Below are 22,148 nucleotides of genomic sequence, written 5' to 3'. Positions count from 1 at the left end.
CGTACAATCCCTTAAAAGGATCCCTTAGTGAGAAAAACGTTTAATATTTGTATGCCCAAAGCAGATGTCACCGAGGAAAACACGGCAGTCACACAAGAACAAATTTTGCCACTCGTCTATTGATATTTACTACAAGTCCCATGATGCCTCACGCAGGAGAAATTGCCGCCCACATTATCTCACGTGACTTTGTCCGACCTATCGGCAGTGTCGTTACAGGCGCAATGCGGTGTTGGGATGTAAGAAGCAATGGCGACGGTCGAGCGGTTCTGGAGGTAAAATAGCCCTATTTGACCGAAGAGAACCTTCCCAGGTACTTGATGAGACATTTATTCATTTTGTCACGTTAAATGCTTGTATTTAATAAGTATTTTGTAACGGCTCAAGAGGGTGTGAATATGTTTTTCCTCTATAGCTGTTAGACACTATAGTGGTTGGCACTTCAAACAGAAGTTCCTTGGTCCGGGGTTCGAGTCTCATTTGCATGTTCTCGGTGCTTTCCTAAGTTTAAAAATATGCTTCCACTGCTGTGGAGAGCCCGCGTAGTCTTATTCAACCATTACACTTTGTTTGTATTTCATAGCAATTAATTTATATTCAAATATCAAAATGAGTTTTATTAATGACTTAACAATAACATGCTAGTCCGCATACTTGTGATGGTACATCAATTTGTGTAAGCTAATACTACTCATGACCTTCGTGTGAAGGTGGTTTGTTGCAGTTGAACATTTTAAATATTGAACAGTCCTAATATGTGTGACAGGTTTATCGTTTCGAATCATTTCCGGATTTACTGCTTTACCACCATCTAGTGGCACCGATACAGGATTACAAAACCCGCCAAGTGAATGGGGTGGGTGGGGGTTACGTGTTCGTGGATTTTTGTTATTGAATGAATCTAGATATATATAATGTTGAAAGTTCACTGTATAGTGTTTATGGAGTAGTGGGTTGCTGAATGATTCCAAACACAGCCCACTATGTGTTTATTTTGACCCCCCCTTCCTTCTTGACTAGTCAGAAAATGGAAGGCATGTCCCCTTCCATCATCCCACCATTGTCTGCCACCCCGCTCGCCGCCAAACAGCAGGACGTTCACACCAAGGCGGGGTCCGCTGTAACCCCAGCCTTCCTCTCCAACCTGGGGAGGGCCACCCTGCGCGGCATCCGCAAGTGTCCCCGCTGTGGCGTCTACAACGGCACCCGGGGGCTCAGCTGCAAGAACAAACTGTGCGGGATATCACTCCGGAACGCCACCTCGGGGAACAGGGGGAGCCGGAAGGGTGGCGTGGAGGCGGTCAGAGTGATCATCGACAGCGAGGAGCGAGCGGGGAAGGAGCAGGATAACAACGAAGGGGGCGGTGTTCAGGTTGGTGGGAAATATAAAGAAGGTATCTTCTTGCATGAGTATTGAATCGTCTTAGATATTATCTCGGTCATTTTCCCTCCAACACAGGTGTTTTCCGTGTGCCACCGAGAACGAGGATCCGCCCAGCTGGGCTTTGTGGGGCTGTCTCCCACCGACACCGCTATCTCCACGGGCGAGCGGCACCCCATGCTGTCTCAGATCAACATGGGCCGCTGCTTCATGCCGGCCTGCAAGCAGGGTTCGAGGTCCGACCGGTCTGAGTCCGGCTTACCCGACACCCTCTGCGTCCATATCAAGACTGCCATCGAGTGCCGCCGCTCCGCCGCCCCTCTGAGCGTCAAGAGCTCTGCCCTAGAGGCATTGACAGCCTCAATGCAGGACAAAGAGGAACTGTGGGGCCTGGCCACCGAGTCCCCGGGGCCCCTGGTGCAACGGGTGTCCAAGGACACGCTGGTGGTCAAGTGCCGCCCCGATTCTGCGCACCCCCTGGGCCTTCTACACCTGACGGTCGGTGGCGGCGTAGGACCGTCCAATGTGGCGAAAGGCGGCAGAAGGACCCGGCGGGCGACGCAGCAGCAGGCGGCATTTCACTGCGCCTGCCGCCCGCAGACGGCTGAGGCGTCGTGCGCCACTGACCACCCAGACCCTTCACACCCCTGCCTGCACTTCTATGCCTGCGTTTGTGCCTTTGCCAGCGATGAGAAACTGGCGGCAGAATTTGCCACCTTTATCAGCTCGGCGACAACAGGTAAGAGTGGTCATCTGATTGGTCCAGCCTTTTAAAGTTGTACAGTACTATGTGATGATGACCTCATCTTCAATAATGCAACATCATTAACCCTTTCACGCCTTTGTCTTTCAGGCATTGTACCTACCCCAACCGGCAAAGTCCTCGTTCCCTGCGAGAGGCCCCCTCCCCTTCCCACGGAACCTCTCAGATATCTTCACAAAGCCAAGAAACCACGCCCGGATGAAGCTCCCTCAGGTACTAGTCCAAAACATTTTATGGCTTCTACTTATTGTTCCGTGACTTTTTCCTGGTACTTGAACTGCCGTGTCTCAGCTGGCACTCAGATGGTGGATGAGGGCTCAATGTCCTTGAGTTTCTACCAGTGGTTGGCCGGCGTCACAGAGAGGATTCAGCAAACCATGCACTACCAGTTTGACGGTAGGAAATGTATTTTTTTTTCCTTTTTCAAAAGTCCAACGTGACAGCTAGCATGTGGCCGATATTGCACGCACGTCACTGTGACAAAGAGAAGACATATTTATTTTTCATGTGACTCCCAACAGAGATTCGAATTATGTGTAATTGGAATCTTTTTTTTTTTAACCCCACAGGGAAACCCGAGCCTCTGGTATACTACATTCCTCAGCAATTCTTCAATGCTCTGCAGCATCGCCTGTCTCTGGGCTCCAAGAGGCGGCTGCCCAACTTCACCACAGGTGGGACCACATGGTCTGCGTTTTTCACCAGGCTAATTGCTGACCGAAGTTAGCTCAAACTCAATGTGTCTCGATGGCTTTAGTGCTGGAGAACAATGACGGCGTCCCTCAGGGCTCCCTGTCCAAATATACTTGGCACATCACCAACCTCGCACTGGTCAAACGCATCTTTGACACGCCTGAGGTAAGACCCCTCAATTCCAACCCGCGTGGTCTACATTCCCCGCGTCTGAGGCCTGGACTATCATCGTCTGTCTACCAGTTGCAGTTAGAGCTCACTCAGAGTTTTGTCCGCAACATGGACGGTTCCTACTCCCGCTTTCACTGTCCTCAACCTCCGCCTGAACCTGCGCCGGCGGACGGGATTAGAACGGATAGGACGTTGCCCATTCGGCCCATGGAGCTCCAAACCTTCCTCAAAGTTGGTGAGTTGCTCGTATTCCAATTAGCATTAGCATCCCCAGCATGCACTTGACCTTTGTCTCCGGCCTGAGCAGGGCCCGGCTCGGATGACCCAGAAGAACCCGGCCCCTTTGTCATTGAGTGGACCCCCGACGTGCTCCCACGCTGCCACATGGGCGAGCTGAGGATCCTCTACCAGTTTGGACACCAGCAGAGCGGACAGCCGGTGGAATGTGGAGAGAAGGATGGTCACAGCACAACAGGACACGTCAAAGGTGAGCCACCGTCTTCAAATAAAAAAATAAAATATATAGATGAATAAATATATACTGTTACCTACAACTAACAAATAGTTAATTAATTAATCTGCCAATTATTTTACTGATCAAGCAACAAAACAGATTTTAAAAATGATAATTTCTATTTATTCATAAATAGGTCATAACAGTGCAGAAAAAGCTCAAACATAAATTGATTATGATTCAATTACTCTTTTGGCTTCATGACCAGTAAAAAGGGATATTAAAATGTGTGTGGTTTTGTATGTTTAAATGTTTAAAATCAAGTCTTCCCAGTAAGATCCTGACAATTTATGGTAGTTTCAGATCTCGCCAGCAGGTAGCGCCACTATCCTGTTCTTTCATGCACTTTGTGTTGACAGATGGTACTTGATTGACATGTTAGAATGTAGCACATTTAGCTTGCACAATAACTTTGCTGTCAAACTATGATTGTCCGTCTGACAATTAAGAATGTCAAAAATGTGACTTAAGTGTTGTCATCAAAGGTTTAAATGATAACTACCGGTCCATTCTAGAGACAAGTGTGCCTTCCCCCCCAGCCACCGTCCATCTTATCCACTTTCTCGGTCCTCCATCATGTTATGTCTTCCCGCTTGCTGATTGGCCAGCGCGTTGACCAGCATCAATCATTCAACTACTCCTCCTTCGCCGCTTATTGCGTCATCCATCACAAATGGTGGCCAATCGATGGCGACCCCCAGGTCCTATAATTCTCTTTCCTTCTTCACGCAAAAATAAAAAATTGACATTTGATTCGTGGATTGTACAACTACGTCACGAGCAGACACTTTGCTGTCAGCATCGCTGAGAAATTTCCTGTTCGACTTTTTCTTGCTAAAATCTATTTACCCTGGCATACTTCCCCATCTGATTGGTCACCATTGTTCATGAATGGCCTTCAACGTTTACGACAGGTGTCGTGACGTGTTTTGGGACTGCGTAACGTCTGCTTTACGAGAACCCCTCTGACCGGGCGGTGTTTATGAGGACAGATGGCGGCCATGTTTAATCACCTTCTGTCTGTTTGACATCAAAGTCGCTCATTAAACTCCCTCCTCCTCTTTTTTTTTTTTCTTAAATAGTAAAATCACTATAGTCCATTTGCAGGCTGCAGTAAAAGTGTTTTTGCAGGTTGTGTGTGCGCGCATGCACGTGTGTGTGTTTGCGCTAACTGTGCCGTTCTGCTTTATAGCACGCTGTAAAAGTGCCGACACGGGCTGTATCATTTTTATTTGGGCGCTCAGTTAAAGAGGGAGATTACGCTTGTGAATAATGTTTGCGCTAAAGCCGGTTATTTTTTACCCTCTCATATTAGCTCAAAAAACAGCATCAATGAACCATACTTTAATTCTGCCCAGCAACTTGATGATCTGTTTTTTTTATGGCCCAGTGTTTCTATGCTCAATCGAGAAAAGTCCTAAAGGCAGGAATGCGCTCCCCTTGTCATGTGACAGTATTCATCTGAAAAATGACTGAACAGAAGTTGACTTATCCCACTCCTGTTGTCAGCGCCTCAATGAGATGCTGACAAATACATTTAGTTTGTTCGCTTTGTGGAGTGCCACGGCGGGTAAAGAGCCGACTGTAACTAGTACACACTTTTGAGAACATCCCGTTCCGAGATGTGGTGTTGGTCAGGCGCAGTTCCTAAAATAAGTTTGTGGCGAAGAGCGGCGGGATCAAATATTCCCGTTTGGATTTTCCGCTGTAAAGTGGTGCTTCCAGGCTGCCAAGGTCGCCAGCCCAACGCTGATGTTCTATTTCTCTCTCGCTCGTCGCTTTCTGTCAAAGCTTCCACCTTCCTCCCAGCGGCGGCTGAGTGACGAGTGTTAATTCCTCTTGGCTTCACACTGACCTCCATAGTGGCGTGTTTTTACCTCGGAGGAATCCGCGGATCATTTCATTTGTCATCATTTCAAATGTATTTAATTATTTGTATTTGCAGCAAATCTGCGCTGAAATTTGAGTAAATTGGGTCATAGTTTGATCAGAATTGGAGTGAATCGTCACATCATCGGAATATGTTATTGTCAATTAATTGAAATCAAATGTAGCTGTCGTGACATAAGTCCTTTCCACTTCCTTTGTTCAAGCAAAGCGGCCGTGACACCGACAAAGCCGTCATCGCCGTTTCCACGACAACAGCTTGGAATCCCGTCGCCGCTGTTGCCGTCCTCTTGATCCCCTTCCTCTCATTCGTGCCGGACAGCAAGTAAGGTCATGACCACTTCCTGTCCGTAGACGCGAGCTTTCAGAACGACGCTTTCATGCGCGATTTAGATAGCTGCTCGGACACGAGGACCCGAGTAGGACACAAGTTGTCAAGTGCATAGAACTTAAATCCACAAAGACACAAGTCCAGTTGGACATGAGAATAATAGGTCACAGTAGGTCATGAGGACAGAAGTCTACTAGGACACAAGAATTCCATGTCGAAAGAAAATACGCATGTGCAAGGATGGTAGGACACAAGTACACTAGGATACAAAGATGCTGGGACATAGCCACCAGGACACACATGTTGACAAGTCGCTGAGTAAGCGAGGTTAGACAGTCCTGGCATTTTCAAGTCTTGCTCTAAAGTCTCAGTTCAGTGCCCCGCGGACTTCACGGACAATCTGGAATGTTTTTGTGTCCCGCCACGAACTCTCTCCCGTCCGGCCTCCTCTTTCGTCTGTTTTTCATCTGCGGCGTTGATTTACGCCGCCGATCCCCTCGCTTCCTGTCGCGATAGATTTATGGGTTCACGAGTGCTGCGTGACCGATTGGCTCGGAGGCGTCGCAGCCACATGCGCTTGGCGAGTGAAAGATGGCAGCTGCGGTGGCTTTTCATGTCATTTTTCTTTCATCTTTGATGTTTTATGGCGTAATTCTCTGTGGCAGCGAAAATGCCGTGTCCACTTCTGAGCTGCTGTATAGGCAAAAACTTGTTTGTCTTTTTTAAGCGTGGATTATAGGGCGATGTAGGCAATTTCTCTTCCAAAGCAAACGAATTTTAGTCCGCCGGCTGCCAACTTAAAACCGTGTCCACTAGACAAATGTCTGACGCTAAATATCGATTTAGATTTCATCAATCTGCTTCCTCTTGCAAAGTCAAAGCAACGGTCGGAACTTCACACACAAGACAGCTCAACTGCGATAATCTCATAATGATCGACCGACCATAGTTTTTCGAAACCACACAAAAAAAAGGCGAGTCAAGAATGCTGTCAGGGCGCGTAATTGCTGGGTCGCGACGGCAAGTGAGTATTTTTTTTTTTTCACAGACAGCTGTAAACTAATTGCGACCTGTTGACGGCAACGGACGACGCCCCTCCTCTCGTATCGCTGCCTCGCCTGTCAATCAAAACGCACGCCGGGTATAATTTGGCCTTGCTGAGGTAAAGAGGTCAGCGAAAGAACAAGACGCTGTATGTGTGTGAGACAGAACGACAGATTGCGCTTTGACGACGTTGAAATCGCTAAGAAAGTATTCATTGTGCTTCAATCAGGAAATGGCCAGGTCTCTGTGTGAAACTGTCCTGATAGTAATATTTGTTTCAAAGGAAAAGGCGGCGGATAAAAGGCCACAGCCGCCATCTTGGCACAGGAAGTGGAAAATCTGGTCGACGATGCCGGCATGTTCACTCGGGCCGTGCACCCCCCCGGGGCAGCGCCACCCTACCCGAGCAGTACATAGAGTACCCGAACGGCGTTCACGCCCTTGCGATATTTTTCCCCTCCTAGCTTATGGTTGACTGCTTTTATTGTTCTTGGCGGCTTGGTTTTTGGGAGGTTGTTTGAAGTGTGACAGATCGGTAAAAGCAGCACATGACAGATTCCGATGAGATGTGTCACGGGAGCTGACTTTGATGTAGAGCACATGATGATGCTAACGATACGCTAATGATGGCTCTTTTCACAATGAGCCCCCTGAAAGAGTGAAAAGTTCACAAGCCGCCGGCGGTGCGCAGCTGAAATGTAAAGTGAAGGTTTTGACAGGCGCTTGAAATTTGAGCTCACTTGGCTCAGTGCTACTGTCAACCGTGTACTGAATTTTTTTTCTTTTTTTGGGGGGGTGCGCTAAAAAAAACAAACCTCGGCTACTGCCACTTTTGTGGGATGTGTGTCCTTGACCCGATGCTAAAAACTGAGCGTCACCAGGGAGTTTTTCCCCCCCAAGGGTGCACTGCTTTTGCCCAGGCAATGATTATCCCTGTCAGACTTTTCCCCGCATAAAAGCGGCCCGCCGTGTCTCGCTGTTCCGACAACACAGACGACTCATAAACGTGTTGTAAATGTGTCCGTTTGGGGAGAATACGCACAACCCATCGGGAGGGTTACGAGCTGTAATAAAAATGCTAGTGAAAGGCCTTCATCACAAGGGGAAAGCCTGCCGGGGTTGTGCGTCATAAAATCTATCCCCAAAAAAAATGGGGGTGAGGTTTTTCTACTTTCTACATTTTTTCCCACCCTAAATTTAAGAATGTCGTCAATGGTTGGATTGCCACAAATGGGTCATTTGGATCTGGATTACATTTCATTGGACTTTTCTGCTAATACATATAGTCATTGTACAAATGTGGTCATTTTGATGCTCTAAAATCAATGACCAGCATTTATATAGCCTGCAATTTGTATTATTAGTTGTAGATTACATTATTTTATTTGTTGAGAAAAAAAAAATGCTTCGAAAAGTACAACGCAGCCAGGAATAGAGCTGGACTAATTTTGGGGGGGGGAAACTATAGAAAACAAACCACGTCAAAACCGTATCGTTACTTGTATCGCTGATATTGCGCTTCGTATCGCCCCGCCCACTGGCTGCTTCGAAGTCACGCCTGCCTCCTCCTGCCTGCGATCGGCTGCGAGAGTGCACGCAGCACAGGCGTGCATGAGGGACTCGTCGGGCTCGGAACTTTACATTGGAGCCGTTCAACATGCACAAGTAAACTCACCACCCGCGACTCGTCGTTATCCCGGAAGACACCGGCAGGACTGTGGATGCATTACGCTGCGTCCGACGAAATCTCCCCCTTCGCGGAGAGCCACTGAGCGGTGGAAGTTGAGCAGCGAGCCGAGCGCCGCACGTCTTCTGTCAGTCGTCGCCTCATCCGGACCTCCGTGCCGTTCGGCAGGCGAGGCGAGGCGAGACGGCTCGCGGTGCACGTGGTCAACATGTTGAGCGCGCATACGGGCAACTTGACCCACCCGGAATACTTGCAACCGCTCACGCCCGCCTCTGTCACCATTGAGGTAGGCTGCATGATTGATTGCAGCAAATAATTAACATGTTTATGGAAATAATTCACAGGCTAGAGATTCCAAAATAATATCTGCTAAAGTTAAAAAGTGTTTGACTTCTTGCATGACATAAATGTCATTTTAAATATTTTACATACTGTAAACTACATTTATAATGTATTTTTTTTAAAGTATGTTTAGAAAAAGTTGCAAAGTGTGACATTGCTTTTCTGGCTTTGGGCTCAGTAGTAAATAGTGAATTGCAAGATGCTATTTTGCATATTACCTGTACAATCCAAAAAAATGAATGTTGCTCACACCGTTTCTCTTTTTTATGGCTTTTTTTTAAAGAGATGTTTTATTATAAGTGACCCAGTACACAAACTGAATATTTTAAACATCTCTTGTTGCTTGATTTTAGCTGGACGTGAAGAAGAGCCCTCTGGCTATGCTGGCCCAGACATGCTCGCAGATTGGGAAAGCAGATCCTCCGGCCTCCTCCAAGGAAAGCACCACGCGCTCCAGCTTTAAAGTGGGAGAGCAGCGTCCACCTTTGGCGGACAAGTGCAGCGTCAAGCCCTACCTCAAAGGAAGCGGTGGCATTGGTAGAGGTGGCGATGATGAAGTGAGCAGCAGCAGTTTGTCCGAGAAAGTAGGAGTCGGGGCCCTTGGCGGCGCTCGTGGGCACATAGCCAACACACCGTTGTACGCGCCCCACCCTTTCTCGCCGAGCTGCGGTGAGAAAGGATCCACCCAACGATCAGGTGGCACGACGCCCAACCCGCTGCGCCACTCGCCAAATAGCGAGCGTGAAACTGGAAGCCCGAGCAGCACAAGTAGCGACTGTGGTACGAGCGGCGGACAGTCCCAAAAAGACATTGACGCAAGCAGGCTGACCTCAGAGGGTCTGCACCTCGCCAACTCTGGCCACCCCCGAGCCAGCGCCATCTGCGGCGTGAGCAGCTCAGGTGGCAGCCAAGCAGGTTCTGGCCCCGGGCGCCTTACGCCCATTTCGCCCTACAAGACGGCGCACCGTCACTTCCCCTTGCCACCGTCCAATGTGGTCTACCACGGCTCAATGGTGGGCTCCTACGCTGGCTACCCGCCTCAGTTGGGTCCCAAGCATCCCAGCTCCATCCCACACGCGAGAGCCTCGCCACCTTTCTTCATGCAGGGTCTGTGCCGGGATCCCTACTGCCTCAGCTACCCAAGCCTTCCCCATGTCAGCAGCGGCCCCTGCATCCAAGAGCTCTCAAGTCTCAATTGCAGCTTTCCTTTGGTATACCCTGCCCACCCTCCACACCCCCTCTACTCCTACATATTGCCGAGCGACCCCCACACGTGCAACTGGGAGTCAGCCAGGGCTCCGGGTGACAAGCACTTTACTGCGCCTGATGAGCTGGTTCACCTGCGGGCACACATGGCCATGGAGGCGGACCCCAAGGTTCCGTCCTCGACACCTGCCCGTTGTCATCAGCACTTGCCCCACTTGAGTGGCTCGGGGGGCTCCGTCCGAGCGCCGCACAGTATGGGAATAGCTCGCTATCACCCCTACAGTACTTTGCCATCCGGACCCTACACCATGGCCGTGCGCTCTTGGCCAACCACAGGCCCATGCTACCCGCACTATGCCTTCTACAACCAAAGACTGGAACCTCCATCGACTCTGGACTACCAATGATGCCTTCAGGGGATATTTTTAGCAGGGGGGGAGACTTTTTGGATCAATGTTGACACCACTGAGGAATTGTCAAGATTTGCTTTTCAGCACCCCGACAACCACTGAATCTGCAATTGATTTTTGTCTCTTTGACCAACGAGATCCACCTCCTGTGTCCGACTTCAAACCTTGAGCACCCAGTTCATTCGGAATGTACGAGGAAAAAAGAGAAAATAAATCCTTGTACTTTTGCACCCTCATTTGGATTCACAGAATTTTGTTGCCTGTCACGTTACACCCCTCGGGAAATCGACCGTGTCCTTTTTTTTATCTTGCTACCAAAGCATACCAGGTAGTAGACTAATTATATTTCTGAGTCTACTTCTTCCTAATCCACAGCAGTTGAATCAATGCTTCTACTACTTTTTATTGGGAAGGGGGGGGTTCACTTTAGGGCCTCTGTAGGGTTGTAATGCAGCGACTAATATTTTGTTAAATAAATCAAAAATACGATTCCCACTCTCTTGTCTGTTTTTTCATCGCAGATTCCTCTCAGGAGGGCAACTTGCGCGCCCACACACACTGACTCCATTGTGTGTGTGTCAAGAATGAATAGTCTCCAAAGGACATGTGGGAAGATTTTATCAAGCATCTCTTTGTTAGTCACATGACCATCGCAGCTGGATTTCCTCATGGGTATCTGATCCATATCCGTCAATGTGTTCATTTTCTACTTTTGTATCAATATTTTTTCTTTTAAAAGATAGTTCTTGACGTTCTTAATCCCAGAAAGTGGTACGTGTTCTGTGGTGTCTCCAGGCTTTATCACTTCATCCATCACTGGGCCCACAAATGAGGCCTTTGAGTGTATGTGGGTGGAGGGGGGGAGGAGAGGTGGCAGTGCCCTACATAAGAAGCGCCCAGATGTGGGCCGTAATGTTTTGCAACCGTCATGAAGCTGTCATCAGGCAGCCACAAATAAACAAACGCAGAAAATATGCAACATGACTCATTGAACGGAGAATTAAAGAGACAGAACAGACACACAGTAACCCTGACTAAAAAAACATACTTTGGAAGTCTTAAAACCCTAATTTGCAACACTAAGCCTTGCTTTAAACCCTAACCCAGGCTCGAACCCTGTTTTTGAAAACCTAAAGCCCGTGTCTAAAAGCCAAATTTAATTTCAAATTTGTTCTTTTAAAGTTTAAATATTTACTTGCCCAAGTCAAACAACTTTAGCTTCTTTAAATATTGAAGGAAATTATAACCTCTCCTGTCATAGAAATGAGGTGAATGTTGACTATAAGTGATGATGCTGCCCTCTTGTGGACATGTTGGTCAATCACATTGACGTGGCCCAAAAAGTCGGGGAAAAGTCTGGATTTCTTCCCTTTTTTATCATTTGTTGTTCTAATAGTGATTAGAATTTGTGAATAAAGTGTCAAGGAATTAAATTATGGATTTCTTTCCGGCACCCAAAAAGCGGGCGGTTTTCAGCGCTCCCGTCTTCTCGCTCCCCTTTTTCGGCCTCTCCGCCGACTCCTCCCCGGTTCCTCCTCCTCCTTTCTCCAGCCACTTTTCCCATATTTTCTCCCCTCGATCGGTCCAAATCCCCGGTTACCGCATATGTCTCCTCGCGGCGGTAGCGGGCGGCTAGGGAGGAGGGGGAGGACGACACGGTGGTGGTGATGGGCGAGCAGGCCGAGCGACCGTTGACTCCGCCGTGCCGGACGACCGAGTACCCCAGCGGGAGTAGGTGAGTTCGGGCCAGCTGGCGCTCAAGTCCCGGTGTGTTGCGCTAACGGAGGCTCTGGTTCACTTCAATTCTGTTATGAGACGCTTGATGAAAAGTTTAGTACAAGAAGTCTTTCATATTTTAACTTTTTGTGGCAGTTTTGAGGTGGACGACGATGTCCCCAGTGCCCGGAGGAGGCCCACTCACCTCCGTTTGTCAAAATCGGAAGTAAAGAAGTCACCGTCCACTCAGGTGCGTTTCTCCACTTAGACGGTACTTGGGGTTGGACATCCGCTGGTTTACCTGTCCATGGATTTGTTTTGAATATTCCTCTCTTACTCATCGTCCACATTAAAATTAGATTTAAACATTTTTTATTTATGTCTGTGGGGGGATGTGATGGGGAAATGATCAACAAAAATGTTAACATTGAAAACAAATTAATGGGTTCAACATGCCTGACGCAGGTATTCCAGTTGTCTCGTTTCTTTCAGCTGTCCAAGACGAACTTGCAGTTTCACAAGTTGTTCAAGGAAGTGAGCAGGGAGGAGGCGCTCACGCAAAGTACGTCTGCCGCCATATTGGAAAAAACGTTCTTTTTTTTTTTAACATGTTGATTGCTTTACATTGCCAGGTTACACATGCGCCGTGCAGAGAGACATCTTATATCAGGGCAAAATGTTCGTCTCACCAAACTGGATCTGCTTCCACTCTAAAGTCTTTGGCAGGGATACGAAGGTATGGCGGGCGTTCTCGCAGAAACTAGCTTAACAACTCAAAAACCTGGTCTGTAGATCGCCATCCGGGCAGCGTCTGTGACATTCATCAAGAAGACAAAAACGGCTCTGCTGGTGCCCAATGCCCTGGTGATCGAAAGCACACGGGAGCAGGTAATACCACCGAATGAGAGTGCGTGTGTGTATGTGTCATAGGAGCTCTGAAAAAAAGTACCAGATTGTGGGTGTCAACAGTTTAAATAACCCAAGTACAAATTCATCTTAACTTTAGCCCAGGTTGTGTTTTTCCAGCACGTCTTTGTGTCCTTCCTGTCCCGGAACACCACCTACAAGTTTCTGAGGTCCGTGTGCGTCCATCTGGAGGTCAGTTCAAACAAACACATTTTGCGTGGGGCCTAAAAATTGCCCCGTCATTATTTGAATAGCTCGCATCAAATAGAAAGCCCGTACTTGCTAAGTACAACGCGTGACAACTTTTCAGGTGGAGAAGACGTGCAGCAGTCATGTGGCCTCCTCCTGTGAGAATGGCTTTGGAGTCAAGCGCCCACCATCTCTTCCTCTGGTCTGGAATGTTTTTTGTTTTCATCTATAGAAAGCGAGGCCCTTGTTCTCAGCAGTAGTGCCATTGTATATATTCCTGTGCGTGCTCGGCAGGACTTGGCCCGGACCTTCTCTGATCTGGACGGCGTGGTGCGACAGAGGCGACAGGAAATGGAGGCGGAGAGTAGTAGCAGCTCTGGATCGCAGACTCCGGATTGTGACAAAATGGCCGGTGGGTGACGGAACATGGATGAGGTTGCAAAGGCGCGGCGGGTGTCAGGTTTCGCACAGACTTGTTGACAAAACGTTTGAGTAAATAGCAAGTGAGAGTTTAGACTGGCTTGGTTTGACAAGTATTTCAGAAGGCTCGTCCTGCTGCTTTGCAAGGCAGAATCCTGCGTTAAACATTTCTTTGTCTCTCTCTCTCACGCCGCATTTCATCAAACAGAATTCGCCAGCGTCCCCAACACTTTTCTGAGCAGAGAGGTGTCTGTGCACGCAGACGTGCACCTTCAGCCGGGCCAAAAGAGCCGAGCCAAGAACGGTACTGTCACGCTCCTTTGTCTTTCGTTTTGGTGTACAAGGGTGTGTCGACTTTTTCTTGTCGCTGTAATTAATGCGATCCCTCCTCGAGGCCGGAATTTAAAAACGTATCTGTTTTGCCACAAAGGGCCATCGAAGTCTGTTGTGGGGGCCACGCAAGCGGACAAAGCCTGGCCCCACACCACCTTGCTCCCCGTCCTGCTAATCTATTTGTTCTTGTGAGTGCTCCGTTCACCACGTGCAACACGAGAGGCCATTGTTGTCCAGGTTGTTTTAAGACGCTTGTGTTTCCTCCATAAACAGAGTCGGCGTCCTGGTGATGTCCTCGTGTTACATGGCTTTGAAGATGGCTGCCCTCGAGCATCGCTTGAATGTCATACTGTCCGCCCGGGATCGTGTGCATGCAGGGTATGAGGATCCAAAAAGAATTTTTGGGAAGATTTCAGCCATCGGCATGGAAGATAGTTTCACTTTGCGGTATGGAATTTGGAAGGCATGTCTATCATGAGTAGACCCACAAAAAAAGTAGCCGTGTCTGAAAAGCGGCCATTTTAGAATGATATTTGCTATCTAGAGATGTTCTAGAGATTTTACCTGATTGCTCCCAACTTTGAACCACACATACGAAATTGCCAAGAATTAGATTTTCATTATTGCATGAAATATGACTCCAATTGCTTTGCAGAAACACAGTGACTGTCCAGGATGCCGAGATCTTTGGTGAGCTCTCCGCCAGCCTGCTTAAACTCGAAAAGGTTTGTGCGGATTTTGTTGAATGAGTTCAAATGTTGTTTTGGCGTCACACTGTTACTGTTTGTATGCTTAGATTCAAAGAAACCTTCGGAAGCTTCTGGATGACACCTAAAAAAAGATGATGATCATCTTCTCCACTCAGGATCATGTGACTCCAGCAGGCAATGTAGTAGTGCTCACCAGTAGTATTCAAGCACTTTAAAAAAAGAGGCTCCACAGTTTGTACTGTTTTTATGTAACTTTTAAAAAAGTGCCTTTAAATTATATTTATGTATATACTCGTATTTTAAAAATTACTCAGATAGCTTGTCCGTGCTCTTTCACATATATTTTTATACCAGCATTTCTTGTCCAAAACTCCAGTCTGTCATTTCTGAATAATCCCCATTGTAGATTATATTTTGAAAATTAATTTACAGTAAGGAATTAAATCATTTTGAGTGCAACTTTATGTAGTGTTTTCATACATTGTTCAGTTCTGTGCTCAATGTGTCTATTAAAAGTGTCAGACGGGTGGGTGGTGTTTATAAACAGAATATAAATGCCCCAAAGAAATACAACTTTATTATCACAACAAAGCGATATTAGTTTCAGGAAAAAAGTGACAAAATTGGACCCCTGCGTAATTTGGCATATCAATGCATTTTCGATTAGCTGCATTTCTGTGCACTTTTCATTCACTATTCGCAGTTCCTATCCTCCGCCACTTTTGTTTTGTCATTTTTGACTCGCGCGTGTGTCATTTCGCCCATCGTCAGCCCCGCCCCCGTGTTACGTCACCGGTGGTCGCGTTGAGAGGGAAGCAATGGCGTCGCTGGACGAAAACAGCCGCCGCTGCCGGAGAGCCCGTCCGTGTTGTTGTTATGTGGCGGATGGAAGAAACCCGCCTACGTCGCGCCTGTAAACAACGTCGAGTCGAGTCTCGGGACAAGGACAGCCAGGCCATGGCGGCTCATTAAGACAAGGAAGACCGGAGCGGGCTGCTGGTAAGTGCGGGGGTAGGAGTGGGGGAGTCCGCCCCCCCCCCCCCCCTTTCTCTCTCTCTCCTCCGGGTACCACTTCTCTTCCTCTTCTGACTCGAGGATGCTGTGACGGCTTAGCAACAAGGAGACAATGGAGGCGAGGCAGGGAGGCAGCAGCCAGCCAGTCAGTGGATCGTCATGTAAACAAAAAGGCCGCGGGGGCCTCGCTGGTAGATGCTAGAACGATGCTAGCAACACAATATTGGGCTCCATTTCCTCCGTCTTTACATTTAAACGCCAGGAGCGTAATTCAATCGGGACAACTTTATTGATACTTCTACACTTAATATTGAACAACAAATAACTAGGGATGGGAAATTCCAACAAATTTGAAAAACTGTTTGATATCAGATTTTCCTGACTTTTTTGCGATGATGCAAAATTGAATGACCACGCCGTCTGCCCCACCTAGGTGTGAACGCTTGTGATTGGACAGCATGGCCGCCCAGGAACCATCGCCTCCCTCGTCCATGGAGAGCAACAAGCCGGGCTTCCCTAAGAAGATCCTGGGCAACAAGCTGGAGGACAAGCACCTGTGCAAGTGCTGCCACAACATCCTCAGACGACCCTTCCAGGCGCAGTGCGGCCATCGCTTCTGCTCGTACTGCTTCAACCTGGCCATCAGGTCGGCAAGTCGTTGGTTCAAATTGGAAATGGAGAAAAAAAAATGTTGTAGTTCCGTTCATACTAGACATGTCTACCTTTTGTCGTTGCAGTAACGGACCGCAGAAATGCAACGCTTGCATCAAGGAGGATATTTTTGAGGAGACCACATCAATCCTGAAACAAGGATGTGTGAGTACCATTGTACCAAATGTTTTACATTTATTTAAATACATCTATTTAATTTAAACACACATTTTTCGTTTTAAAGGCTTTTCCCGACAATGCGGTTCGGCGAGAAGTGGAAAACCTCACGGCTGTCTGTGTTAATGAAAGTTGCTCTTGGAGAGGGTCCATCAAAGAATATGAGGTGAGTCACAAAAGTCGGGCAAAGTGAGCTGAAGTTCACTGAGCGGTTCGGTTCTGTTGGTCTCTTCTGGTTGGCGGATATAAAATTGGATTTTTTTTTTTTTGTGCACGTGTCAGATGAGCCACGAGGGCAAGTGCGAGTTCATGATCGTGCCGTGCCCTTCCTGCAAAGAGCGCATTCGCTTCAACGAGCAGGAGCGGCACAGTGAGCGCGAGTGCCCGGAGAGGACGCTCAATTGCAAGTACTGCAAAGAACCTTTTCACTTCAAGAACATCAAGGTGAGCAAAGAAAATTTCAAAAATAAATACAAAGCACAATACTCAATAGACTTGATGCTTATCAAACCGATGAATTATTGCTCACCAGGCCCACGATGAGATCTGCCCCAAATACCCGATGATCTGCGAGGGCTGTGCCAAAAAGAAGATACCCAGAGAGAAGGTGAGCTTGAGGACGGTGCGCGTCTCTCCAACTCATCCCACAACTGACACTTGTCACATCTTCCAGTACGTGGACCACATCAAGTTCTGCAGCAAATTCAGGATGCCGTGTCGCTTTCACGTGGTGGGCTGTGACATGTCGGTGAGTCACCTTTTTGATGGCTCGTTTATTTTGCTCTTCAGACTTCTTAAGTCACTTCCGTCGGCAGGTGGAGAAGGAGAAGACCCACGACCACGAACGGGCTTTTGCCTACGAACACCTCAACCTGCTGCTGCACTACATTATGGGCATGAAGGTGAGCATGGAGGGGCTGCAGCCGCAGGGTCTGGAGGTGGCGGGACACAAACTGGTGGAACTGCAGCAGTCCCTCCGAGAACTGGAGGCCCGGGTCTCCCAGCTCAGCACCACCTCCTCCGGGCCTCCCGTGCAGGGAGCCGCCGCCTCCTCGTCCTCCGGCTCGGGCCCGCCGGCACCGGCTCCCCTGCCCCTGCCTCCCACCTTGGCCCCCACCCTGTCCGTGTCTACCTCCTTCACGCCGCTGCCCAGCTCGGTGGGCGCGGCCCTGGAGCTGCAGCTCCACAGCGAGAAGACCAAGGTCGTCGAGCTGGGCCGCCGCTGCACCGAGCTGGAGGTGAAGGCGGGCACCTTTGAGAACGTGGTGTGTGTTTTGAACCGAGAAGTGGAGCGCTTTGCCACCACCATGGAAGCCAGTAACCGCCAGCACAAGCTGGACCAAGACAAGATCGAAGCTCTGAGTAACAAGGTCAGCCTGCCGGTGGCGTTTGGAAGGGGATTGTTAAAACGGGAATTCAGAGAAACGCGCAGTACTGAACTAACTGCTCTTGCAGGTGCGGCAGCTGGAGAGGACGGTCGGCCTGAAGGACCTGACGGTAGCAGAGATGGAAGGTCGGCTTCGGGAAATGTCCGCTTCGACCTTCGACGGCGTCTTTGTGTGGAGGATCTCCGATTTTGCTAAAAAGAGGCAGGACGCCGTCGCCGGTCGCGCTCCCGCCATGTTCTCGCCAGGTAAGAAAATATTCAAGATGATTGTATAGGACAGGAAGCCCAAATCCTGCCTGGTTCCTTTGCAGCCTTCTACACCAGCAAGTACGGCTACAGGATGTGTCTGCGGATCTATCTGAATGGGGACGGGACGGGGCGCGGCAGCCACTTGTCCTTGTTCTTTGTGGTGATGCGGGGATTGAGCGACGCCTTGCTCAAGTGGCCCTTCAACCAGAAGGTCCAGTAAAAAAAAAAAAAAAAAAAATCAATCATCCATGAGCGAGACCCGCCCATCACTATCTTGTGGCATCTCAGTCAAGACTAAGTTCGCTTTGCTTTTCTCCCCTTCAGGTGACCCTGATGCTTCTGGACCAGAGCAACCGGGAGCACATCATCGACGCCTTCCGGCCCGACGTCACCTCGTCATCTTTCCAGCGCCCGGTAAGCGAGATGAACATCGCCAGTGGCTGCCCACTATTTTGCCCGTTCTCCAAGCTGGATGCCAAAAACTCCTACATCCGCGACGACGCCATCTTCATCAAGGCCATCGTGGACCTCACCGGGCTCTAGAGGAGGCGGAGCCACGCAAGGTGCTCAGTTTTCATGACCAGACCACCGGGGTCTTCATTTTAGCTCCGAGGCAACCCCTCCAGGCTGCCGCTATACAGCGTCCTTCTGCCGCTTTGGGGGGGGTTACAAAGGTGTGCCCGGGCGCCGCTTTTATTGCGGTGAAAATGTCCGCCACCTGTTTGTTTTGGACGCGGCACGAGTAGGACGACACCCGATGGGACGCCAAGGACTGAGCGGGAAAGTTGCGCGTCGGGTTCGGGGTTATCATCGTGGCTAATTCGAGGGAGGGAGGGGGGGGTCTTCTGCTTCTTTGTCTTGAGATTGTCGTTGTCGTGAGCCTTTCTGGTCTCGTGTTGAGTAAATTTTGCATAGACAAACGTGGAGTTGTGTGATCAACAAGGCTTCCCCCTTTTGTCCCCTTGGCGCCATGTGCATGCTCGCTGGCGTCCGATGTCCACTCAAGTTTGAAGAGGACGCTGTGGTTAGTTGTTTAGATTACAGTGGTTCTCAAACTGCGGTCCTCGGACCCCTGGGGGCCCATGGCCAGTAACAAGGTAGGAACATACTTGATTCACCTCTCAGCACCACCATCAAGTTGGAATTATACAAACCATGAACTAATTATTTTAATCTGTCAATTATTTTGTCAATCAATTGATGAAGTGGCAAAATGGCCGCCCTCTGAGATAGTAAAAAAATACAGGATGAATTTGCCGCTTAATTCCTATTCCACAAACGCGATTGTAATCAGAATGCCGTGTTTAGACTAGTGAGGGCGCATAAAACATTTTGTCAACAACATTTTTGGCTTGACTTTCCCTTTAAGTTTGGCAGCCATTTTCTTCATATTAGCACCACACCTCAACTGCGACCAATAAGTATTGAGTTAAACTGAGTGAATTTGGTTAAATGCATCCTTGTAAGGGGTCCGTAGCCCCTCAAAGTTTGAGAACCCTTGATTTAGAAGCAGGCGTTCCTTTTTATGTAAAGTTTGTGCTCGTTCCGACTCGGGTGGGGGTGGGGGGTTGTGACCGGGGCTTTGGTACATCTGTGGAAGATACAGTGGAGTTAGCGAGGTGTCTGACATTGTGTTTTTTCTTGAGTCCCCCCCACCCCCTTCCTCGCGTTTGCACTCGCTGGCCGGCATCTCGACAGGTGGCGCTGTTCCCTCCCCTCCCACGCCTGCCCCCCGCTCACCGAGAGAAGGAACGTTGTTTTCTTGTACGTCCGATATGTGATGTGTGCGCTGCTAGCCGAGCTGGCGCCCCGATATGATTCTAATAGTGTGTACTGTTTTGTTGTGTACAGAAAGAGATGCTCAACATTGTTGTACAGTGAACCCTGGCTATTCACGGGGGGGTCAGGACCAAGAACCGCCACAAATAGCTAAAATTGGCGAATAATACTCACCCCCCTTCCCCGCTACTTTTTTCTAATGATGCTCCTCAACTTACTTCAACATAGTTCCTCGGCACCAAGATGGCAGCATAGCACTGCTTTTGTTTAAATGAAGCAACTCAACTAACATAAATCCTCCACACCAGGATGGCGGCGAAGCACTACTTTTGTCTGAATGAAGCGCCTCCACTCACAGCAATAGGCAGGGGTTCACTGTACACTGACTTGGGGGTGCAAATGTATAGAAATTGCTCCCGTTGCGCTGACTAAATAGCCACTCAAGCTTGCGGGCTTGGCTGATTTTTGACTCTCTGGAGGGGTCCGCTGGCCTGTTTTCAAACCAGTCTCAACCAGTATTGAAGCCTCTCTGTGCATGGGAGACTTTAATTGGTAGATCACGTCAAGCGGCTCCACGCCGTTGTGGCCGCGTTTATTTCTATTTGTTTGGAGGAGAATACGGTAGAATAGCTATTATGTTATATCCGGCTGTGCCCGTCGCAAGGCACCGGCCTATAGTTGTTAAAGCAATGTATAAATATGTATATTTCATATCATAAATCTATATATTAAAGCTATATATCCGTGTGGATGCTCACAAGCTGTTATAATAAAAATAGTATTACCGAATACCCTAATAATTCTATATCTATATATCAGGTTTTTTTTTGTTTGCTAAAGATGGTTTAAACAGGCCAGAGCTGATTCCGTAGGCGCATTGCAAATTCTTCTCGAGTGCAATATGACATTTTAAGGGTTTACAGGGGTTACGCGTGACTTATTTAGCGCTATTTGTTTACACTGCGGCAAGCAACTTTGTACTTTTCCCATATAAATATGGTTGCGAAGCCAGCGGAAATGACGCAAATGACTTTTCATCTTGTGCTCTGTGTGGGTTTATTATATTCTTAGCTGCAGAAAAACAAGCATGTAAGTAGTCCCATTTCCAGTGTGAAAAAAGGAAATAATAAGCTTTTGTGTTGTGCCAAACTCAAAATATTACCTCCATGTTGTATTGCAAGCTGTTTTATTTGTGTGTTATATGCTTCGACATGTGTTGCCAAATTGTTATTTCAACTTGAGCTGCTGTTTGTGAGTTAGCGCGCGCGTGTGTGTGTGTGTGTGTGTGTGTACGTGTGCATGGGTCACTACGAGTGCTCGAGGATATTTAAAAAAAAAAAAAAAGTGCCCACTAACAAAATGTCCTCATATTTACTCCCATGTAATCTGAATGTAAACCCTTTACACCATTGAAAGAAAACACTCGTGTGCGTGTTAAATGTGATGCAGTTGACTGGAAAGAATTATTTGTGCACTTTGCATTAATTCCATGTTCAAACAGGGTATTTTTATTGGTGTACCTTGAAGTGAAGAGCCATACAAATATTCCGCTGTTGACATTTGATGTGTTTTAACGCTCAAAAGAAACTCGCAGTCTGTAATAAAGTTTGGTGATTTGACCACGCTTTATTGTTCCTTTTTATTTTGGATGAACTTTTCAGCTATAAGTTAACAACCAATGAGCGCAAAGGACACTTACTAGAACAACCAATGACAGCGAACATTGCTACGCAGCCAATGACGAACATGCACACTGATTGACAACAGCTAATGACTAAAGTCACCGGTTACCACAATCAAATGGCAGGTGAGTTAGCATGCGGTATGAGTGATGAAATTGTCGCGTTTAGCATATTTGAATCTTTGAAACGGAATAAATTACAACGGTTAGGCGTTAAAATTTGCTCATATAATCAACTGCTAGCCTCGTTTTATCTAAAAGGTCGCCATTTAAAGCTACGACAACTTCACACCGAAATAAAACGACTTCTGACGTAAGAGTAGCCAAAATTACCGCATTTACTCCAAGGAATGTGAGTAAATATCGTTTAATTTTTGTTCAATTGTTCACAGGAAGAAAGGAAGTTTTACCTATTTCACTTCGCTGTCAAATTTAAAGGGCTTGTCAAAAAGACGTTATGACCTTACTGTTACATTTTCTGCCCAACCCTAAAAAAAATCGCATCTA

General features: G+C 48.0%; 4 protein-coding genes across 9 annotated transcripts; all 4 read left to right on the top strand.

Annotated features, from left to right (window-relative positions):
* The first annotated feature begins 4 nt into the window (after positions 1 to 4).
* On the top strand, positions 5 to 11,857 carry c12h2orf42 (chromosome 12 C2orf42 homolog). Of its 4 annotated transcripts, XR_005099563.1 has the most exons (11): positions 5 to 313; positions 1,021 to 1,372; positions 1,460 to 2,120; positions 2,235 to 2,357; positions 2,436 to 2,540; positions 2,714 to 2,818; positions 2,902 to 3,002; positions 3,081 to 3,243; positions 3,316 to 3,495; positions 5,616 to 5,739; positions 10,951 to 11,857. XR_005099563.1 is itself a non-coding variant. In XM_037264909.1 (10 exons), exons 2-10 carry the CDS (start codon positions 1,028 to 1,030, stop codon positions 10,989 to 10,991), a joined length of 1,824 nt encoding a protein of 607 aa, XP_037120804.1. In that variant the 5' UTR covers positions 5 to 313; positions 1,025 to 1,027; the 3' UTR covers positions 10,992 to 11,857. The 4 variants fall into 4 exon arrangements, 3 of the variants coding, with proteins under 3 accessions (XP_037120804.1, XP_037120803.1, XP_037120805.1); XM_037264909.1 differs by lacking the exon at positions 5,616 to 5,739 and having other exon boundaries at positions 1,025 to 1,372; XM_037264908.1 differs by lacking the exon at positions 5,616 to 5,739.
* Positions 8,359 to 10,665, top strand: LOC119130927 (zinc finger protein 703-like). The gene is made up of 2 exons (XM_037264912.1): positions 8,359 to 8,757; positions 9,167 to 10,665. Exons 1-2 carry the CDS (start codon positions 8,680 to 8,682, stop codon positions 10,424 to 10,426), a joined length of 1,338 nt encoding a protein of 445 aa, XP_037120807.1. The 5' UTR covers positions 8,359 to 8,679; the 3' UTR covers positions 10,427 to 10,665.
* Positions 11,858 to 11,965: 108 nt separating the features above from the next.
* LOC119130929 (GRAM domain-containing protein 2B-like) lies at positions 11,966 to 15,167 on the top strand. 3 transcript variants are annotated; one of them, XM_037264914.1, is made up of 13 exons: positions 11,966 to 12,164; positions 12,302 to 12,395; positions 12,638 to 12,707; positions 12,778 to 12,881; positions 12,938 to 13,033; positions 13,172 to 13,243; positions 13,362 to 13,442; positions 13,535 to 13,652; positions 13,869 to 13,964; positions 14,091 to 14,181; positions 14,267 to 14,440; positions 14,649 to 14,718; positions 14,790 to 15,167. In XM_037264914.1, exons 1-13 carry the CDS (start codon positions 12,097 to 12,099, stop codon positions 14,826 to 14,828), a joined length of 1,173 nt encoding a protein of 390 aa, XP_037120809.1. In that variant the 5' UTR covers positions 11,966 to 12,096; the 3' UTR covers positions 14,829 to 15,167. The 3 variants fall into 3 exon arrangements, with proteins under 3 accessions (XP_037120809.1, XP_037120810.1, XP_037120808.1); XM_037264915.1 differs by having other exon boundaries at positions 12,611 to 12,707; positions 14,267 to 14,371; XM_037264913.1 differs by having other exon boundaries at positions 12,611 to 12,707.
* Positions 15,168 to 15,330: 163 nt separating this feature from the next.
* On the top strand, positions 15,331 to 21,584 carry LOC119130926 (TNF receptor-associated factor 2-like). The gene is made up of 11 exons (XM_037264911.1): positions 15,331 to 15,702; positions 16,151 to 16,363; positions 16,455 to 16,533; positions 16,613 to 16,711; positions 16,828 to 16,989; positions 17,078 to 17,152; positions 17,219 to 17,293; positions 17,361 to 17,915; positions 18,001 to 18,178; positions 18,244 to 18,392; positions 18,506 to 21,584. The coding sequence occupies exons 2-11, from the start codon at positions 16,176 to 16,178 to the stop codon at positions 18,722 to 18,724; spliced, it is 1,779 nt and encodes a 592-aa protein (XP_037120806.1). The 5' UTR covers positions 15,331 to 15,702; positions 16,151 to 16,175; the 3' UTR covers positions 18,725 to 21,584.
* Positions 21,585 to 22,148: the final 564 nt, after the last annotated feature.

Source organism: Syngnathus acus, chromosome 12 (assembly GCF_901709675.1).
Source record: "Syngnathus acus chromosome 12, fSynAcu1.2, whole genome shotgun sequence".
Lineage (NCBI taxonomy): Eukaryota > Metazoa > Chordata > Actinopteri > Syngnathiformes > Syngnathidae > Syngnathus > Syngnathus acus.
This window is presented reverse-complemented; position numbering and strand designations above follow the sequence as displayed.

Excerpts from the sequence above, each read along its gene's own strand:
- c12h2orf42 (XM_037264909.1), top strand. The coding sequence starts at position 1,028 with ATGGAAGGCATGTCCCCTTCCATCATCCCACCATTGTCTGCCACCCCG. Across the intron at positions 2,541-2,713 it reads CATGCACTACCAGTTTGACG|GGAAACCCGAGCCTCTGGTA; the intron begins GTAGGAAATGTA and ends TTAACCCCACAG. Across the intron at positions 3,496-10,950 it reads CACAACAGGACACGTCAAAG|ATTCCTCTCAGGAGGGCAAC; the intron begins GTGAGCCACCGT and ends TTTTCATCGCAG.
- LOC119130927 (XM_037264912.1), top strand. The coding sequence starts at position 8,680 with ATGTTGAGCGCGCATACGGGCAACTTGACCCACCCGGAATACTTGCAA. Across the intron at positions 8,758-9,166 it reads CCGCCTCTGTCACCATTGAG|CTGGACGTGAAGAAGAGCCC; the intron begins GTAGGCTGCATG and ends GCTTGATTTTAG.
- LOC119130929 (XM_037264913.1), top strand. The coding sequence starts at position 12,097 with ATGGGCGAGCAGGCCGAGCGACCGTTGACTCCGCCGTGCCGGACGACC. Across the intron at positions 13,653-13,868 it reads GGATTGTGACAAAATGGCCG|AATTCGCCAGCGTCCCCAAC; the intron begins GTGGGTGACGGA and ends TTCATCAAACAG. Across the intron at positions 13,965-14,090 it reads AAAGAGCCGAGCCAAGAACG|GGCCATCGAAGTCTGTTGTG; the intron begins GTACTGTCACGC and ends TTTGCCACAAAG.
- LOC119130926 (XM_037264911.1), top strand. The coding sequence starts at position 16,176 with ATGGCCGCCCAGGAACCATCGCCTCCCTCGTCCATGGAGAGCAACAAG. Across the intron at positions 16,712-16,827 it reads GGTCCATCAAAGAATATGAG|ATGAGCCACGAGGGCAAGTG; the intron begins GTGAGTCACAAA and ends TGCACGTGTCAG. Across the intron at positions 18,179-18,243 it reads TCCCGCCATGTTCTCGCCAG|CCTTCTACACCAGCAAGTAC; the intron begins GTAAGAAAATAT and ends GTTCCTTTGCAG.